Here is a 19031-nt window from a genome sequence, read left to right as displayed (position 1 = left end):
CATTTTCAATGCTCTGGCTGAGGGAAGGAGGTTCTCACCCAAGATTTGACGGTACATGGCCCCGTCCATCGTCCCTTTGATGTGGTGAAGTTGTCCCGTCCCCTTAGCAGAAAAACACCCCCAAAGCATAATGTTTCCACCTCCATGTTTGACGGTGGGGATGGTGTTCTTGGGGTCATAGGCAGCATTCCTCCTCCTTCAAACACAGCGAGTTGAGTTGATGCCAAAGAGCTCCATTTTGGTCTCATCTGACCACAACACTTTCACCCAGTTGTCCTCTGAATCATTCAGATGTTCATTGGCAAACTTCAGACGGGCATGTATATGTGCTTTCTTGAGCAGGGAGACCTTGCGGGCGCTGCAGGATTTCAGTCCTTCATGGCGTAGTGTGTTACCAATTGTTTTCTTGGTCACTATGGTCCCAGCTGCCTTGAGATCATTGACAAGATCCTCCCGTGTAGTTCTGGGCTGATTCCTCACCGTTCTCATGATCATTGCAACTCCACGAGGTGAGATCTTGCATGGAGCCCCAGGCTGAGGGAGATTGACAGTTCTTTTGTGTTTCTTCCATTTGCGAATAATCGCACCAACTGTTGTGACCTTCTCACCAAGCTGCTTGGCAATGGTCTTGTAGCCCATTCCAGCCTTGTGTAGGTCTACAATCTTGTCCATGACATCCTTAGAGAGCTCTTTGGTCTTGGCCATGGTGGAAAGTTTGGAATCTGATTAATTGATTGCTTCTGTGGTCAGGTGTCTTTTATAGAGGTAACAAGCTGAGATTAGGAACACACCCTTTAAGAGTGTGCTCCTAATCTCAGCTCGTTACCTGTATAAAAGACACCTGGGAGCCAGAAATCTTACTGATTGAGAGGGGGTCAAATACTTATTTCCCTCATTAAAATGCAAATCAATTTATAACATTATTGACATGCGTTTTTCAGGATTTTTTGTGTTGTTATTCTGTCTCTCACTGTTCAAATAAACCTACCATTAAAATTATAGACTGATCATTTCTTTGTCAGTGGGCAAACGTACAAAATCAGCAGAGGATCAAATACTTTTTTTCCCTCACTGTATCAATAGCATACTCCAATAAATGTTTCATGGTGTGACAATGGTGACTTGGCTTCTGTCCAAAATCCACAGACAACACCTTCATTCCAATGATTTGTATATTACAAAGTTGTTGTAGTTGTCATGCTCTCCTCTGAGCCAGCTTCCTTCAAGACGGAGGTGCAAATGTTTCGGTTGCGGGCCGGTGTTTTCTGCAGAGAATTGCCAAAGGGTGTGTTCCTCCGTAAAGTGTGCAGCACTCGAGATTACGTCATCCACAAGAGTAGTGCATTGTACTCCGTTGATCACCAAAATACATTTTGAAATTCCCCTGCAAAATCAACGTTAAATTTAATAGCTGCTCCTCTGTAAGAACTGTTATCATTTACACATTTGAAAACGTTATGTAAATGTTTTCTAATGTTGATGTGTAAAACAAAAACAACGTCCCGTTGTATTTTAAAGCATATGTATTTTGATCGGTTTTTATTTGTGACAGTATTTTCCTTTTTTGACATTTCCCATTGTTATTTGCAATATTCCTGAGATGTTTCCTTGACGTGGTGATGCAGATCACAATGAGCTGTTGCCTTCTTGCATAAAGTTTTTCAAAATGTGGAGTGATAGGTTGTGACCACCATCTCATAAAAAGCCACATGTACCTTATTTGATTTGTGTGCATACCTCAATAAAAAACACCATATATATAGAAAAAGATTTCTCAAAAGGGATCCTCTTATGAGAATGTTGATCATTCCTGTCCGATTTGGTGCGTAGGCCTAAGCTAGATGTGGGAAGTCAACAATGGCTGCCTAATAGAGAATGTGAAATTTCTCCCACTGGCTCAGTGCTTCCAAAAGTATGACAACATTGAGGCTTAACCTGATAATGAGTTCTCTCTGCTTTAAATAACACACATTGATTCATATTGCTGTTGGTGAGATTTTAAAGATTAAGGTGCAGCCACTGGAGATATGCTCACACCACCGATGGTAGACGAGCCTCCACTGGAGGAACTTGCGAACCAGAGGTTACCGGTTCGATCTCCCGGCACGGCAGATTGAAACTGGTGCAAATTTGTTAAAACCCTCCGCCGTTGTCCACCTAGTGGTATAAATGAGTGGCACGACAGTTAATCAATCGGCGGGTCACGTGTGGTGGGCCAAAATTATGGTACTCTGACCTATCCAAGACGTCTGGCAAGTGTAGATGAAGAGACCAAAAACCCTCCAGAGGGGTGATTCTCTAAGACTGCATCTAGTGGAGGCCAATCGGCCAGCACATGGCGCAAGCAAGCGCCCGCACGGGTGTATCTTTTTACAACGTAATGTTTTGTGATTCAATGTATGACTGGGTGTCTCCTGGTGTGTTTGTTTACCATGTTCGCGCTCGCTTCACGTGACGGCAGAGCAAGTTCCCGACCAGCTACAGTGAGTCCATGCACACGGTGCTGGTGCAGGAGCTCGTGCGCTTCAACGGGCTCACGGGCACTGTGCGCAACAGCCTGCGCAACGTGACGCGCGCCGTCAGCGGCCAGGCCCTCATGTCGGCCGAGTTGGAGGACATCTACAGCAGCATCATCCTCGGAAAGGTGTGCGGGCGTCTGCAGCACTCTTTGAGTCGTATTGGGACCCCCATGGCAGGCCGCTGCCTGTAAGATCGGCAATGGGCCGGGGATTGATTCAAGCAACCCTGACTCTGCTGACGAGACACTGCAAGAGCGGCCCAAAGGATTACTTGTCTTGAAACAATGCTGCTTGATATTGAGCACCTCCAGAAAGTCGTGCAGCTGATGTTTTGTATGTATGTTTAACTTTTTTCACACCGTACGTCGCCGACCTCACTAATCAAAGGTGCGGTATGTAATAAATACTTTATTTTAAGTGGAGAGATGGTATGTGAATGAGACATTTTGTCCAGTTATCCATTCTGAGTAGTGTTGGATCAGAGGTGAATTGGATTTTACATGTCCAGTGGCTCCGGTGTGTTCAAGTGTCAAAAGGTTTGAGTGGGTCATAATCTACATGTCAGAGCCTTGAATTGGCTCTGCTGAGATACTAGGTGTGTATCCAAGCAACCAAACCATGATTAAACAAGGTGTCCACGTGCTTGAATTGGTCATTCATGAAAGCACAAAAAATCCATTATGCTGCCGGGCAGCAGTCTAGGTAATGAAATAATTAAACCAATTTCCATCCAATAGGACAGCCACTGGAGACATGGAGTGATGAGACCAGTGAGATGGACTGCGAGGGATGGCAATGGCATGGGGAGGCCTTAATCCAGCAGTGGATAGACAATGACTGCTGATGATTTCCACACAAAAAAAGGTTGACTCTATCAGCCTATGGCCTTCTACACTTAAGTTAACCATGAAGGGTACAATTGGTCCAAATGTTTGCTTAAAATAATGGTGCTGATTAAGATAGGCCTCGGAAGTCCACATAGCAAATGTGAAAAATAATAATAGATTTTGATCTGCAGATCCAAAATGGAAGTCAATGTATTTATCTTACTTATTAAATCCGGCTGCCGCCTGATTGTGCTAGTTGTAATTACTGGCGAAACGTCGTCCTCAGATTGTAAATGCCGTGGATTTTCTCTTTAACACACCGGTGTGCTGTGCTAGTAACGAATTGGCATATTCTGTTTACGTGACAAACCTTACTAGTTGTCTGTATCGGGTGGTGACGGGTTTAATGACACACTTACATTTACGCGATCTCACCCCCCAAAAAAACCTGTATTATGTATCAATGTATTTACGTCTGATTTTGCTCCCACGTATTAACCGGATAAACAGTACGAAACAAACAACTCTGTACAACATGCAAAGGAGCAGTGCCTCCATAAATGGCCCTCTGGTGTTATCTTGCCAGGCTCTGCCACAGCGTGAAGTGATGCTGGCTCTGACATTTGGAAGGGCGTTGTTTTCTCGTTTTCTTTGGGTCTCTTGGTAAAGTCACGTAGATAGGTTCAAAAAAATAACAAAAAACTACGACGTTTTGATCGCGACACAAGCGGTCGTCATCAGGAAAAGGGGGATTAGATTCTCAAGGCAAACTGTTTATAAAGGTTTGAAATGGGCGTAGCCCAAATGTCAGCAGCATGGGCGAGGCAGCTTATGTTAATGCAAGTGGTGGTCAGCGACTGCGGCGGTGGTGGATTTTCCACCAATCTCCTCGCAGCTTTACTGAGAGCACAGTTGGATTATAATTGGTAAAAAAAAACCACACATAATGTAAATGACGAACTCAAGTTTATTTGTAAGGTTCTTCTGCAATTAAGCACGCAACCCTATTTGGAGCATCCATGCACTGTGTATGTAATTTACAATCACAGATTGAACGCTCTCTAATGCGCATTGTGGGTTGTACCGTGTGTCGTTCGGCATAATATCCGACAATCCTGAAGTCCCTGAGGAAGCTCCCAGCACGTAGAGCGAAACGTCGGGCACCGTGCTGAACAACACGTAGCTGTGCAACCCGCAGAGGCACGTCAGGGAGCTGCGCAGCACAACGGCGAAATCCGACGCCGTGGTAGAGATTAAAGTGAATATTTTTCATCGACCGAAGCGATATTGAGTCTCAGTGTAGACTTTTCAAGATGAGTTTTTCAATTGTGAAACAATAAAAGTCCCAAGAAAGACAGGTACACCTGAGTGTATAAGATGTGAGAACATATCTAAAAATATATATTTACATTGCTTTGCCATTTCTTTTGCTGCAGGTGCCTGCGATGTGGTCTGCCAAGTCCTATCCGTCTTTGAAACCCCTGGGAAGCTACGTGTCAGACCTGTTGGCAAGACTGCAATTTTTCACCGTGAGAACTTGCACTCTCACATCTTAAAACTTTCAATGCTGTCCACTGCTCAGGTGCAAAAGGTGGAATATATTATCGGACACATTGCGATTGGAGATAATGTATTCTTTATTTGTTGAATAACAAGAGCAAGAGTCTTTAAAATACTCCCATCTAGAGTGGCCTTCCTCAACTCTTGCCCCCAAAAAATATATAGAGCAGCTTTCTATTAGCCATATTAGCCTGCAATACGTGTAAATTGTGTTTAAACAAATGTATGAGACAGCAAGAGCTCTCCTTGTATCTTATCGTTGGCCTGTCTGCCGAGTGGTCTGTTTGACAATGCATGCTCTCCTTCTTGCGTCAGCCGTTTCAGGTCGAGATGCAGATCAATCAACCACTCGATGGCCTTGTCATCGAGTTCTATCAACCTTGAAAACTCCATTGCCCCATATAGCTTACTTTACCACGCATCGTATTCAAACGGTGGCGGTAAATTTGACATTGCACGCTGATTGTAATGTTCAACGTTACTTCAGACACGAAGGCACATTCGGGATAGCGAGGTTTCAGTTGATCATGTCCGTGTTTTTATTTTCCACCCCATTCAGAAAACCTCCCATTTTCATTCCTTTAAAGATCAAGGCTCATGGGAGCTTGCTCTGGCCTAGCACATTCTTTCCGTTGACTTATCGAAGTTAGGAGCTCTGTGTGTTGATGGATTGTGACAACTGCCTACCCTTAAATCGCATTGTCTGACAGCATTCAGGAACACAGCAACCTCGTTCAAATTAATTATCCAAAATTATTTATTTGCATATACAGTAATAAACACTTATTTGCTAGACAGAGATCCCCTGCACTCAGTTGTGGAGGATCCTTCTCGGACAATCGCTGTGTTGCAAATTAATGTTTGATAAAAGGGAGATAATATGAAACAATGTAACAATCGTTTTAAAGCAGACGAAATCAAGTCTCGTTTGACACGCACGGCGGACGTCCTAGGATCTCACTCCAGCAGTATCCATTCTCACACACATCCCACGGGCATGAGAATCCACGCTGACATTCACACATCACCACCACAATGTTCCTTACACTTCACTGCCCACACCGCTCAATGTTGTGAAGCCCTGCCACCTCTCCTCGCTATTCCCATCTCCTGCTGGTCTACTGCCACCTGCTGGCCAGGCTCACAGAGTGCTCGTTTTCCCAACTTAGAGGCCTGGTAAAATACATAACTACACAACCATTATAACGCCTGTTGCATCAATGGAAGTGTATAAATCTGCGCTTGAAAATATCGCCCAGGATCATGGTTAATAGCTGCGCATGGCGACACATGCCAGGCATAGAGGCAGGGTTTGGTCGACCACATCCAGTTATGAGACTCCCTTACACGCTGGCATGCGAGGTGGCCAGGGGACAGCAATACAGCACATGGGACCATGACCCACGTGTCAGACCTTCCAGGGTCATTCTCTCATATTTGTCGATTTTCTCAATGGTTGTTTTGTTTTTCGTCCTCTAGCAAAGCACTCCTTGTAGGTGGCCAAACATCCAATGTATGAGCCTCCTAAAAATGCCTTCAGTCTACAGTGTTAAGATTAATTGCAGAAATACATTATATTGTTATTAAAATTGGTTGTGGCTGTATCAACAACAATATTTTATTCGACGGACGACCATGAAATTAGTTTGTATCGGGTATAGACTGCTGAGCTGGGAAGACGTTTCGGGCCTTGTGCCAACTACATCAGCCCACACGGTGTACCCGAGCCTCGTCATAGGCCGAGCACATTTTACATTTATATTTGTGGGTTTGTTGAGTTCAAAGGTATACTGTGTATGAAGAACTGCATCACCTACCAACCCATACATTGGGTTGTACATTAGCGTTCGCTGTGTAATTGTGCATCAAGAGGTCAGAGTTAGGCAAGGAAATACGCCGTCACCAAAGTTATGCGCGAGATGAAATTTGTACACAAGGTGTATTGGATAAATTAACACGTAAACATCGAGGCTGTAAGTATTAAGTATTAACCATCCAATGTTGGCTGATGATATAGTCATTCCAATATCCAATGCTAACTTACTATAGGAAAGTATTGCAGAACATAACAAAAAAATGGGGCTAACGATTAAAGGCAAAACAAAAGTCAGTGCTCGAAGTTTGCTGAACAAAAGGAAACAATTACTGGGAGGACACTACTGGAAAACAAAGTGGAGTGCGTATTACTACCTAGGGCAGTTATTGAAAGAGCACCCGAATAAAACTGATGAAATAAAGATGTGAGCAAGAGCAAGTTGGAATGCAGTAATAAAAAATATAACATTAATGTTGTGCCGAAAGAAGAAAGTGTTCAATCAGTGCATAGTACCTGATATGACACACATAAAAAATATGGTACCAGACAAAAGTTAGCCTCATTTTCACAACCTACAACCATCCTAATCGCTGTGTTCGCTGTTGAATTCACCGACCATCTCAAATTTCTAGGTGTCACCATGGACTCCACCTTGTCGTTCAATACTCACACCAACCTGGTCATCAGAAACAGTAACTGCCACCTGAGAGCCCTTTGTCATATTCGCCCACTCATCACTACAGAGATAGCAAACACACTAGCATGTAGCATCATCAGTTCACGCATCGGCTACTGCAACTCAGTACTCACCCGGTCTTCACAAAAGAACCTAAAGAAACTCCAACATCTACAAAACCACCTCGCACGAACTGTCCTCACCTCCCACCAACCGCGTCTGACCTCCGACTTTGCTCTCTGGGCCCTCCACTGGCTCCCAATCCCCATCAGAATCACCTTCAAAAGCGCCTGGCACTGTTACACTGTCTACAGGACCGGTTTCCTTCCATACCTCTCGGACCTCCTGAACCCTTCCTCCCAAACCACAAGGAGAACTCTCCGCAGTTATGCCCAGGAATTACTCTCGGCGCCGAGAGTCAGGGCCACGATCAGCATGCGTCGTTTTTCTGTCGTCGGCCCCTCCACTTGGAACTCCATCCCCCTCCACATTCGTAGCGCATTATAAATTAGCATTATTATTCTTAGCGAATTTCATTTTTTACAAATTTAAGGGTGCACATGCACTCATTGCAAACGTAGTTCTTGCCACAAATGAACCACAATACCTGACTGATCTCGTCAATGAGCATACATCATCATGCAAACTCTGGTCATACCCGCAGCAGTGGATTTTGGCTAGCTATTGAACAACGGTGATCACCGCATTGCGCACTTTCAGATGTGCTTCTGCGGCCGACTGGAGTTATGCACTTTTCAATCTAGATAGAAAATGTATTTCTTTAGAACTGCTTTTTTGTGTTTAGTTTGTTGTCCTTCCCCCACACCTCCGATTCTCACGGTTGGCTATGTACGGTGCAAAAGAAGGTCAACATACATACAAGTTTGACGATGTGCACGCTAAAAGTTATACTGAGAAGCAGAAAGAGGAACATGTGGAACAGAGAACACATAGAAATTAGCGATGTCATCTTGACTGTTAAAAAATTAAGTTGGTTTGAGCAGGATGGAAGGCTCAAAGGGATAATGGCCAATAATCAGGACTAATCTGATGATGGAATGACAGCCAAAGGAGGGAACACAGCCAAGAAGAAGACCACCGTGGAGATAGATTAGCTCATTTGTGGTAAATATATGCAGTATTTTATTACGAGACCATCAGGGGTGGCAATGACTTGGAAATGCCTTAATCCATTAGCAGATAGATCTTTAACACTTGTTTTTGTTAACATTGTTTTGCACCACTGTTATCGTATGCTGCGCCAATGTTGATGTATTTTCCTTGGTATTTCTCTACAATCTACATTGAAACAGAAGCTTTCTGTCTCAATAAGCTCCTACTTGATTAATATTGATTTGCAGAGTTTATTATCGATCATTTACATTTGCAGATGCCACGTTAGTCACAGGTAATGCAATTTCTGTATTATTCGGCCACAGTAAGCTGTATTCTGCGATCGTGTGACTGACGTACCTGATATGCTATCATTCTCACCCACTCGGTGTCTGCCGCCCCAGGAGTGGATAGAGAAGGGCGCGCCTTCCGTCTTCTGGATCTCCGGCTTCTTCTTTACGCAGTCCTTCCTCACAGGCGCCCTCCAGAACTTCGCGCGGAAGCACAAAGTTCCCATCGACCAACTGGGCTTCCAGTACCACATCACCGAGCACGAGAAGCACGTGGTGGAGAGGCCTGTACGTGATGCGTTGCTGGATGGTCGTTTGAATCGCAGATCCGTCTGGATTGCACACAGGAGCAACATTTATCTCTTGGAAGCGTTTCGGGCTGTAAAGGCGTGTTGTCCGCCGTCGACGTTTCGCTCCACGCGCTGCGAGCTTCCACGGGAACTCGGTCCCTTCTTCTGCGGAACGTCGTGCGGGACAACACGCAGTACCACTTGGTCTAGGGCACATGCATATAATTTGTCAATGTGACCACCGCCAGCCAGTTACAGTGTAGCTTGGTGAGGCAATTCTTGCTTTACTTGTACCTATGTACGTGTGTAAGTTTTCATTTCTTCCACATCGTACGTAGCCAACCACGCTCATCGGAGGTGTGGGAGATGGACAACAAACTGAACGCAAAAAGCAGTATAGCATCAGAGTACCAAGTGCTGTAACCACAATTATTACTTTACAAAATGCACTGGTCTCCTCGTCAGGCCTTGAGAGATGGTGATGGCTTCGAGAGTCCTTCATGCAGTCTTAGATAGGTCATGGTTGTTGGTGTGGATGAAACTGGACACATTGACTCTCAAAATAGATATCTCTGACAAATAAACAAAAATTCCAAGACAAAAGCAGCACTTAATTTTGAAAAAAAAAATCATCAACAAACTATGTTCCCATAACCATTTTGATTCCCCTTGACAATGTACATTTATTCTTCAGAACCTTTTTTTCCAAAATATTTGCCCACTTGAAGCTGTGGATCGTCAAACACAGTAGTTCGTGTGGCAATGGCTTGCCACAGATTGATTAGAAACATCCACATATTTTCTTGCACGAATTATATATATTTTTGTCTCTCTTTAAAAATGCATTCTAGGATGCTGGCGTTTACATCACAGGTCTGTTCATGGAAGGCGGGCGATGGGACCGAGAGAAGAGAGTCATCGGAGAGTCCCTGCAAAAGATTTTATACGACAGCCTTCCAGTGGTATCCTTTCATTGTGCCGTGCACAGAGCAGTGTTGTGATGAGTGTTGCCGCGTGTGGACCAGGCCTTTATTAAAATTGTATCTTAGAGTATTTATACGTTAGGTGAATATATTTTATGGTTTTAGGTTTACAATTTAACATACATTTGCTATGTATATACGTACGTGTATGTATGTGTGTTGAACTTCGTTTGCACCGGGCGTAGCCAATCGCGCTAATCGTAGAGGTCTATGAAATAAAAGTGGCTGGAATATCAGTGTTGCCATGACAGCGGGTCGCCCTCAGTGTTAGGGGGTGTACCGTTAGCAGCAAGATGGTTATGAATTGTAATACTTGTGTTTTTCAAGGTGTGCATTTTGAATGCTTCCCTAACGAATAATTTCAGATGTGGTTAAAGCCAGTGGAGAGGTCGACAGCTGAAGAAACGTCAACATACGCATGCCCAGGTTGTATCTCATGCGGTTCACACGTAGCACAGGGGGGGCAGTTGTGGTGCAGTGGTTAGCGCACTGGGATACGAAATTGGCACCGTGAGTTCCATTCCCAGCGACAGCTAACTTCAGTCGCGGGTAATATCTGAACGAGTCCCCTTCACCTACTCACACCATGGTGGCAGGATATTAACTAGCTTGCCTGATATACAGGAGGTCGTGGGTTCGATCCCGACCCTGATGCCTGTATGTTTGGAGTTGGCATGTTCCTCCTCGTGGGTCCTCGTGGGTCCTCGTGGTGGAGTACAGTTTTACCCTCCACATTTATAGAAACATGCTTTTAGAGTATTTGGCTGAGATACATTTCCACGTGGTAAGCCACTTCGTTGAGCTATCATTTGTGGCCAGGTCACTTCTGAAAAAGAGCTACATAGCTCAGTGGGACTTACCTAGAAAGAAAAAAATGTCGTTAATAATGGTCAAGTACGGTCAAATTGCCATGACTGATATGGCATGAGACGCCCTCATACAGCAGTACAATCACAAAGGTCTCCCTCACATTATTAGTTGTATAAAGGAATGTTTGTTAAGTATTATCGACACAGGGATTGCAATGAGTCAATACAAAAACATTGTTAGAAACTGCAGGGAAATATGGCGTGGTGTCTCAGGGGACTAATGGCCACATCAGTGCTGAGCTGACAACACTTTGAGAACCACTGCTGCAATGCAGGGCAGCCTACCCGCGTTTAGTTTCTCAAGTGTCACAAATTTGGTCACATCAGTTCAGCTGACAAATGGCTGCACTCGCTGCAAGATCCACAATTAACTACGGGGTATAAAATGGCGAAACTTGTTTTGTTTGACGTGAGAGCCTTATTGCAGTGTGTTCAGAAGTAGCGTTGACCACCATCTACCAGGATCTGTGAGCCACATGATGCACTGCTGACTGCAATCATTCCACAGGGCTGGTATTCATCTGATGACAAAACAATTGAATTATATGTCACGGATTTAAGAACGCTCGACAAACCATCAATATCGCGAATACTAAAATAAATATTTGACTTAATTTGCAACCTAAAAATAACGTACTCTTTCTGGTTGACTCCCATCTAACTGTAATCGATTACCAAGATCAGGTGTGTCTTAAGCAAAATATTAGAATATGTATTTATACTGGAGCAATCCGATGAGCTATAAAGCTATTTTTCAGAGATGTCCAGTAGGGGCCAGTCAGAACGGTCACGACAGCAAACAATACATACACACGGTAGGAGTGCAAAGTGTGGGATAATAGAATCTCGGATAATTCTGGTGGCGCAAAGTCCGCAGAGGCTATAGGCATTGATGGAGATGCTGTACAAGGTCCGTGGTATCCAACTCTGGGCCTCGCCTCGTGCTGCTCGTTTGCGTGACGTTCCTGTGGCAGTGTACAAGACCAGTGCGCGTCGAGGGATCGTCTCCACCACGGGACACTCCACCAACTACGTGCTCACCGTCAAGTTTCCCACCGACCAGCCGAGCAACCACTGGGTGACCCGTGGGGTGGCATGCCTTTGCCAACTCGACTACTGAGTCCACCCGCAAGTGCTGTGCCAAAGAAGAAGTTGCTACACACAAAATGCCCTCCGGCTGTACGTGTGATCATCCTTTGCACGAATACAGCAGTACAAACACTCAGCAATATTGGAACAGAAAACATCTTCTCATTATCCTTTGAAGTCATAACACACCTTTTGCGCATTCTTTAAAGAAACAGACAAAGATCCCATGTATAACCCAAACAGATTGTTGGGGAAAGTGCTGTTAGCAAACACTTATGAAGGCCGGCACGGCACACAAGGGAGTGGGTGGCCAGCACCACGCCCGGCCGCCTTTGTCTCCCGAGTGGCGATATTAACACACCGCACCAGGCACTCATTTGAGGCTGAGTCGATCTAGGGGAGGCCCAGCACTGTTTCAAATAGTCATCACTGGTGTTGGCCATGAGCGGGAATCAAACTCGGGTCGCTGGGTTCATAGCGCAGCGCGCTAACCGCTACACTACCTCTCCCCATATGCACATATCATTATACATGGCTGTTAACACACGTTGAACAGTGGACATTATTACACTTTCCAGCTTCACACAATAGAAATTTGAATTAAACAACAAGGCATATGTTAATAAAAATTCTACAGTGTGAGGATGAGTGAATGAGTCCCAATGCTCAGATGGCATCTCACGAACAGTTACGCTCCCTTTGTTTACTTTGCATGTGAGAATGGTACGTGCCATTATTTTACACACCATGCATGCGGTGAATGCGCGTTACACATTGTGGGAGCTGTGGTGTTGTGATTTGAAAACTGTCGTTATTATTACAACTTCCCTGGTTCGATTCCTGGTCAGGCAGGACGTGTGAGAAGGTATACTGCCTAGGCCTCCTCGACACTGACTTAGCCTGACATGAGTCCATTATCTGATGTTAACATCTGTTCTGGGGAGATGATGTAGGTCACACCAGCCTTACTAGGTGCTCACCAACTTCACTTGGTTCTACACCCTATTAGGCTAAATGGGGAACCTTTATTATACGATAATTTCAACTTGTAACACGCATAGTGTTTGCTCACTCGATAAGTGGGAAGGCAGCCAGGTGCTGAGCCGGCACCAACAGTTGCCCAAGCTCTGCGGTTCCCTATATATTAAGATATTTTCAGCCAAGTAAATGTGTTTACATTGTGGAAGGAAACGAACACCCAGAGAAAACCCAAACGTGTGAGGGGGCAACGCTCTATCCCATGCAAATGGGACAAGGTGGAGTCCACACATCGACGCCCACGAGAATGGAGTTTGACATTTGCGTGATCCACCTACCCTTGCCTCCACAGTGCTGGATTACAGGCGTATGCCACCATTGCCCAGCTATACACCAATAGAAAGTTTACTGCTCACTGGAATGGCCAAACTTGATTTTGGCCTTGATAATCTATCCAAGGTGTAGTTTTATAGATTACAACCATGTATTCTACAATTGGACAGACTGAACGGCATTCTCTATTTTGAAAGTTACGTTACATATCCATTTCTTAGTGTCGGGAAAGAAAATAATCATAGGTTTGCCACACAATTAAACATCCATGATTGCAGTCATGCAATGTATCGATGCCAGATCTTAAGTATATTTTATGATTAAGTGTGTTTTGAAATAGTTGTTGACATAGATATTGATGAGCCCCCCCCCCAACACTACATGTTTGAATTCAAATAATGTACAGGTAAATTCTGTATTTTTTAAAATCAGTTTTCACTCGTGTAACCGTGTGCACTTTCAAAATAGTACAGTATGCGAGGACTCCCCTAATCCGCGGTGATACGGGGGATCAGTATCGTGGACCCTATTATCCACAGGGTTATCTGAAAATTTATCTGTGGGGTAAAACATTCTCAGATAACCCCCTGGATAGTAGGAAGATGTAGGATCTTGGAAAAATAGGGATTTTCTTTGCAGATCCCACAACTGCTGCGGATTACAGGAGTTGTGTATAACAGGATGGCGGGTAAGAGGAGTTCTGTATATGAAAGCATTTGTTTACATGTCAATAGGATATCAAGAAAAGCAAGCACTTTGAAATAAAAACAATTGTTGCTCATTTTTTCGAGTCAAGAACATTTCCATGCACCAGCTAGAGAGAAAGGATCTGAAATACTGCATCAGTCCAAGAACTAATGGTCACCGCCTTGAGAAAACATTGTATCTACGTGCTTTGGTAATTGTATTACTGCATCTGTTGTGTCCACCGCTGCCTTTGATGCATTCCAGTGCTCTTGTGGCTCAACTGCTGGCTGAGTAGCCTCACTTCCAGTGGGATTGGACACCTAGCACCTCGGAGCCATTGAATGTGGCATTCCAACTGTGGCACTGAAAGTCGGATTTATTGCTATAATGATTTGGCAACCTTATCTCAGATTCCTTTACGCTTTCAAACGTGTTAGATTGGACTGGGTTTTCTCCACCCACCAAAACAATGGTGTGAGGTCACTCTCCAACACACCGGTGTGATGAACTACTAACGAATTGGCTTGTTTTGTTTACGTGACAAACCTTACTAATTGCGTGTGTCAGGTGGTGCGATATCATCCAAAAAAACCTCATGCACCAAACAATGTTGGGCTTGCTGTGTCACAAGATAGTAGCAGAGCAGTCGTGTTTTTTTACCTAAATTATGCATCTGTGCCACTCATGCGAGAAAAACCATGTGCACGACGAGGGATCAACACCGTTTCCCCTTAGAGAAGGAAACAGATGGAGATTGGTCTGCTTGCTGTACCACCTTCTTGCAGAGCACCTCAACGCCCATGGGAAGGCGGTTTCACAATGCGCGTGTGATCCACCAACCCTTGACCTCCACGAGGCTGGTTTACAGGCGTGCGCTACAACTGCCCGGCAACAATTCTTTACAAAACTAATTGAATAAACAAACTACATGAGGGTATAAACTGGGTGGTGGGTTTTGACCGGGTAGGGAGACATGGAAGAGGGCAAACACTGGCACAGCTGAAGATGAAGCAAGCAGGGTTCAGCTCTGGCAACAGCAGCAGCAGCAGCCAGGACGTTACCAACGGGTCCAAGGGCATCCTCAATAGGCCGTGCCCCTTCATCGAGTCTCAGAGGAATCGCGGAGGGCTAGGTCCATTTACCACTGAGTCCCAGGACATTCTCAGTGGGCCCGAGCCCTTCCTGAGTTCCATGGCTAATGAATGGGTGCCAAGAGCCTTTATCAACGAGTCTCAGAGGCAGCCAGGGCAGCAACAACGGGGTTCCAGGTCAGCTCCAGTTGCAGACAAAGCCCCAGGACAGACATGGCGAAGGAACGATGCAGAGAAGCCAAAGTGGGGGTTAGGCCAAGTGATGCGGTGGGGGGGGGGGGACAGAAACATGATGTCGGGAAGGAAAATTAAATTAAATGGCAGGGAGACAAATGGCATGGCCAGGAAATGTGTGCATTTGGCAACAGGAATCTCATTGGTTTCAAGCCAAACAAAAACATATAAAACGCACTTGGCGTTCATGCGTGACGCAAACACCGTCGACATTTCTTGACGAAGTGCACGTGGAGTCCCCACTTCCACAATATGGGGCTCTTTACCCAGGCAAATGCCAACAATCAATCACATCTGTAAATTATGAGAAATCCCCATATGTGGGCCAGGCATCCATAAGTTCAAAGGAGGAATCGCGCACGAAAACGTGTAAGGAGCCCTCGGCATCTGTGGATGTGGCACGGGGTGCCAGGTGGTGGTCTTAGAGAACCCTCCAACCTTGTTACAATTGTTCATTAGGTGCGGTGCATCCAAGGGTGGAGTTGGGGGGTGCCCAGGCCTCTCAAGGAGCCCCTTGGACCCGTTGGTAATGCCATGGTTGCCGCTTATTGATTTATTTTCAGCAGTTTACAATAAAGATTACAAATGAATTAATTGATTATATGCACCCGCGATCCATAATGTGAGGGACAAAGCGAACACCCCCCCCCCCCCCCCGCCGCCTCAAATATAGAAGCCAAACTCCGCCTATGGGTGCATCGATGTTCTCCAATATTCCCCAACAGTCACGTGACACCGTCGCTGGATGTAGTTGTGCGGCGTACTCAGGACTTCTGTTCCCATGTCAGCCCTTTCCCTGGTAGCAACCGACTATACTCTAAGGCCTAGGGTGCTTCAGGGTTCACGACAGGTCTGCATGACTTCTGCAGCATCTTAAGGGAACAGCCTTCCTACTATGATTTGCCCTGTCAAGCAGTCACCTACCACTGTGACTTTCACTCGTTGATTGCTCTATCCGTGACGAGGCGTCAGTCTACCAGACTGACTGTTTTGTCTCATCTGTACTGTGATCAACCACCGGTGGTGGTGCAGGTTAAAACCCTTCGCTTTCTGCGACTTCACTCCAATAGTCGTCCCTTTTCCCAAGTTCGTATAACTTTACTCAATTCTAAGACACGTCAATTCAAGTTTATGAGAACATTAATTGTGCTGTTTGTGTTGCACCTTTAGGCGTGTGCTCTAGCAACAGTAAGCGCAACTCTTTACAAGGTTACAAACGAACCCTTCGACACTTACAGGACAAGACAAGATCATTGACCACGTGGAGTAGATCTATCTCGAATGTAATCCAGCAATACATGGGCTGAATATGTAGGGAATAATAAATAATTTTGCATGGATGTCAAACTTGTTTCGCACCGTACGTCGCCAACCGCGCTGACCGGAGGTGCGGGGGAAGGACAACAAACTAAAGACAAAAAATCAGTTCGAAAGAAATTAGTTTTCAATCTAGATTTAAAAGTGCATAGTGGCTAAATGTGCACATTGTAATTAGCGCATGTATTTGTACAGCGCCGTATTTCGGAGATGTCATGACGCCTGTGGCGATTCCGGATGCACCGGTCATTTTCAGTCTAAAAGTCCCGAAGGCCACACGACACAACGGTGTTTTTAAATGTTTTGTTTTTTACATTTCGTGAGATGGGATGTGATCAAAGGTCATCTGGCAGAGCGTTCCGCACCGACGGGGAGGCGACTCGAAATTATCTGCCAACCATAACGGTTCCGGTCACATGCAAGGGGTTACACGAGAAGGATGAACTTCCAAACAACGTCTCGGTCATTCAGGAATATTTTCCTCCTGCATCGCGCACTTTCAGATGCGCTTCTGTGGCCGTCTGGGAAACTGTTCCTTCTGTTGCACACTCGAAATGAAGGACGTGGGTAGGTGCTTCAAATCGAGGGCAAACACATTTATTGTGTATTCTTAGTTTTTTCGGTAAAGTCACGTGACTTTACCGAAAAAACTAAGAATATGAATTACTGCAGTCACGAAAGCTTTAAATCAACATTTATTGTGGTTAATCTGTAAAATGCAACAGTACGTGGCGTCACACACAGCAATCTTCACTCGGTCGCCATTAACCACGTGACTGGTGTACCCGGCCAGTTCATCATTAACCCTGCCAGCCACCCACAGGCCCAACTCAGTCATCACATGCTGGCGTACACACGTGCATTGATGTACTGCACAGCACATAAGGACTTTCACAAAACCACACTCTACTCCCTTGCTGCACGAGGAAATAATTAAAAGAGTGGTCCATTCTTAATGTGCCACACTTCCGATAGTAGGAAGCCACTGGAGCTATGCACTTTTAAATCTAGATTAAATACCAATTTTATTAGAACTGCTTTTTGTATTTGGTTCATTGTCCTTCCCCCGCACCTCCTATTGGCACGGTTGGCTATGTCCGGTGCGAAATAAGTTCAACACACGTACATAATGGCTCAGCCAGCCTTGGTAACCTGGTGTGAACCTTGACAGCTTTTTAAAGTTGCATTATAATTAAATGAGGATAATGTGAAATGTTCGCATGCAGTTTGTCATATGTGTACGTTTCACTGCAGTTTAAAGATGGACATTATAATATTGGCTTAATTGTTTCATGCTGCACCAGAACAGTACCGTAAATGTGAACATATATAATGCCAATAAAAAATATATGCTTTTGAACTTCTCTTTTTTATTACGTTGTGCCCAAAAGCTACAAGAGTAATTAAAGTTGCTTTTGAAAAATCACTTAAAGGGCAAAGAATGTAGGAGATTTCCACTTGGCTTAATATCAACGTTGGACTGCAGGATGCTGTTGCTCTGTTGAGCAAAGATAAGAAACTCACTAATTGCGTCTGGCTCCATGGCAAAACGAGGATCTCGTGCCTTGTTATTTACTCTGACGGAGCAGGGCCCAGATGGCTTGACAAGTGTCTGTCTTTGTGCCTTCACTTGTGTTTGTCTCCCAACACGCTCGAACCATTGCTTAGCATCGATCGCTGTGTTCATACACCTGCTCACTGATTGTTGTAAAGTGCTTAAAAGCATTGTGGATTTAACACCCAAGTGTTCGGCTGTAAATGATTTTTGTTCTTTTGGGAGGCGGCGATATTTCAAATACTACTCAATAAAACATACACAATATGGACTTTTCACATATTCTTCAATATTTTGCGCGCAAAAATTGTTATGTTTTTTGTCCTATCCCTCTTATTATTTCAGAAAGTTTTGTTTATTTTCAGACGGTTCGATTCACAATTGAGTTGTTTTAAATCAAATACGTTAGATTTCACTCCCTCCTTAATACATATGGTTCATTCCTATGTTTTAGGAATGTTACAGTCGGGGCCAGATAGTGAAATAAACATGCTTACACAATAGAATACGTGACTAGCGTCACTATACTGATGTTAAATGTTTCCCTTGAGGTGGTTGTGCATCCCCAAATTAGCCTCCATGTTGACTTGACCCAGCTACCTTGGGGTTCAGCACCAGGGTCTCAGTGTTAACACGACACCAACACAGATACACTGTCCTCAGAAACAAGAATGTTGATTCGTTTGCATCGACTAGAATTTTCAGATTTGATTCTGAACATGTTGATGTTAAACATGACAAAACGTAAGGTAAAACAGAACAGAAATCTGTAAGGTTTTCAATGTACTTTACAAGTATCACCTT

At 44.6% G+C, this 19031-nt stretch overlaps 1 protein-coding gene across 4 annotated transcripts in view; it reads left to right on the top strand.

Annotated features, from left to right (window-relative positions):
- The window catches only part of LOC116942267 (dynein axonemal heavy chain 3-like), an 859832-nt gene extending 845708 nt beyond the window's left edge, over window positions 1-14124 (top strand). For all 4 annotated transcript variants that reach the window (XM_032953964.2, XM_032953963.2, XM_032953966.2 and 1 more), the window contains 6 exons: window positions 2462-2644; window positions 4783-4875; window positions 8916-9089; window positions 9943-10053; window positions 10440-10500; window positions 11918-14124. In XM_032953964.2, the coding sequence (XP_032809855.2) occupies window positions 2462-2644; window positions 4783-4875; window positions 8916-9089; window positions 9943-10053; window positions 10440-10500; window positions 11918-12063 (768 nt within the window). In that variant the 3' untranslated portion in view covers window positions 12064-14124. The remainder of the gene's footprint in view (window positions 1-2461; window positions 2645-4782; window positions 4876-8915; window positions 9090-9942; window positions 10054-10439; window positions 10501-11917) is intronic.
- Window positions 14125-19031: the final 4907 nt, after the last annotated feature.

Source organism: Petromyzon marinus, chromosome 14, assembly GCF_048934315.1.
Source record: "Petromyzon marinus isolate PM22_M1 ecotype Great Lakes invasive population chromosome 14, UKy_Petmar_22M1.pri1.0, whole genome shotgun sequence".
Lineage (NCBI taxonomy): Eukaryota > Metazoa > Chordata > Hyperoartia > Petromyzontiformes > Petromyzontidae > Petromyzon > Petromyzon marinus.
The sequence above is the reverse complement of the archived record's forward strand: the minus strand, read 5'-3'. Positions and strand labels throughout refer to the sequence as shown.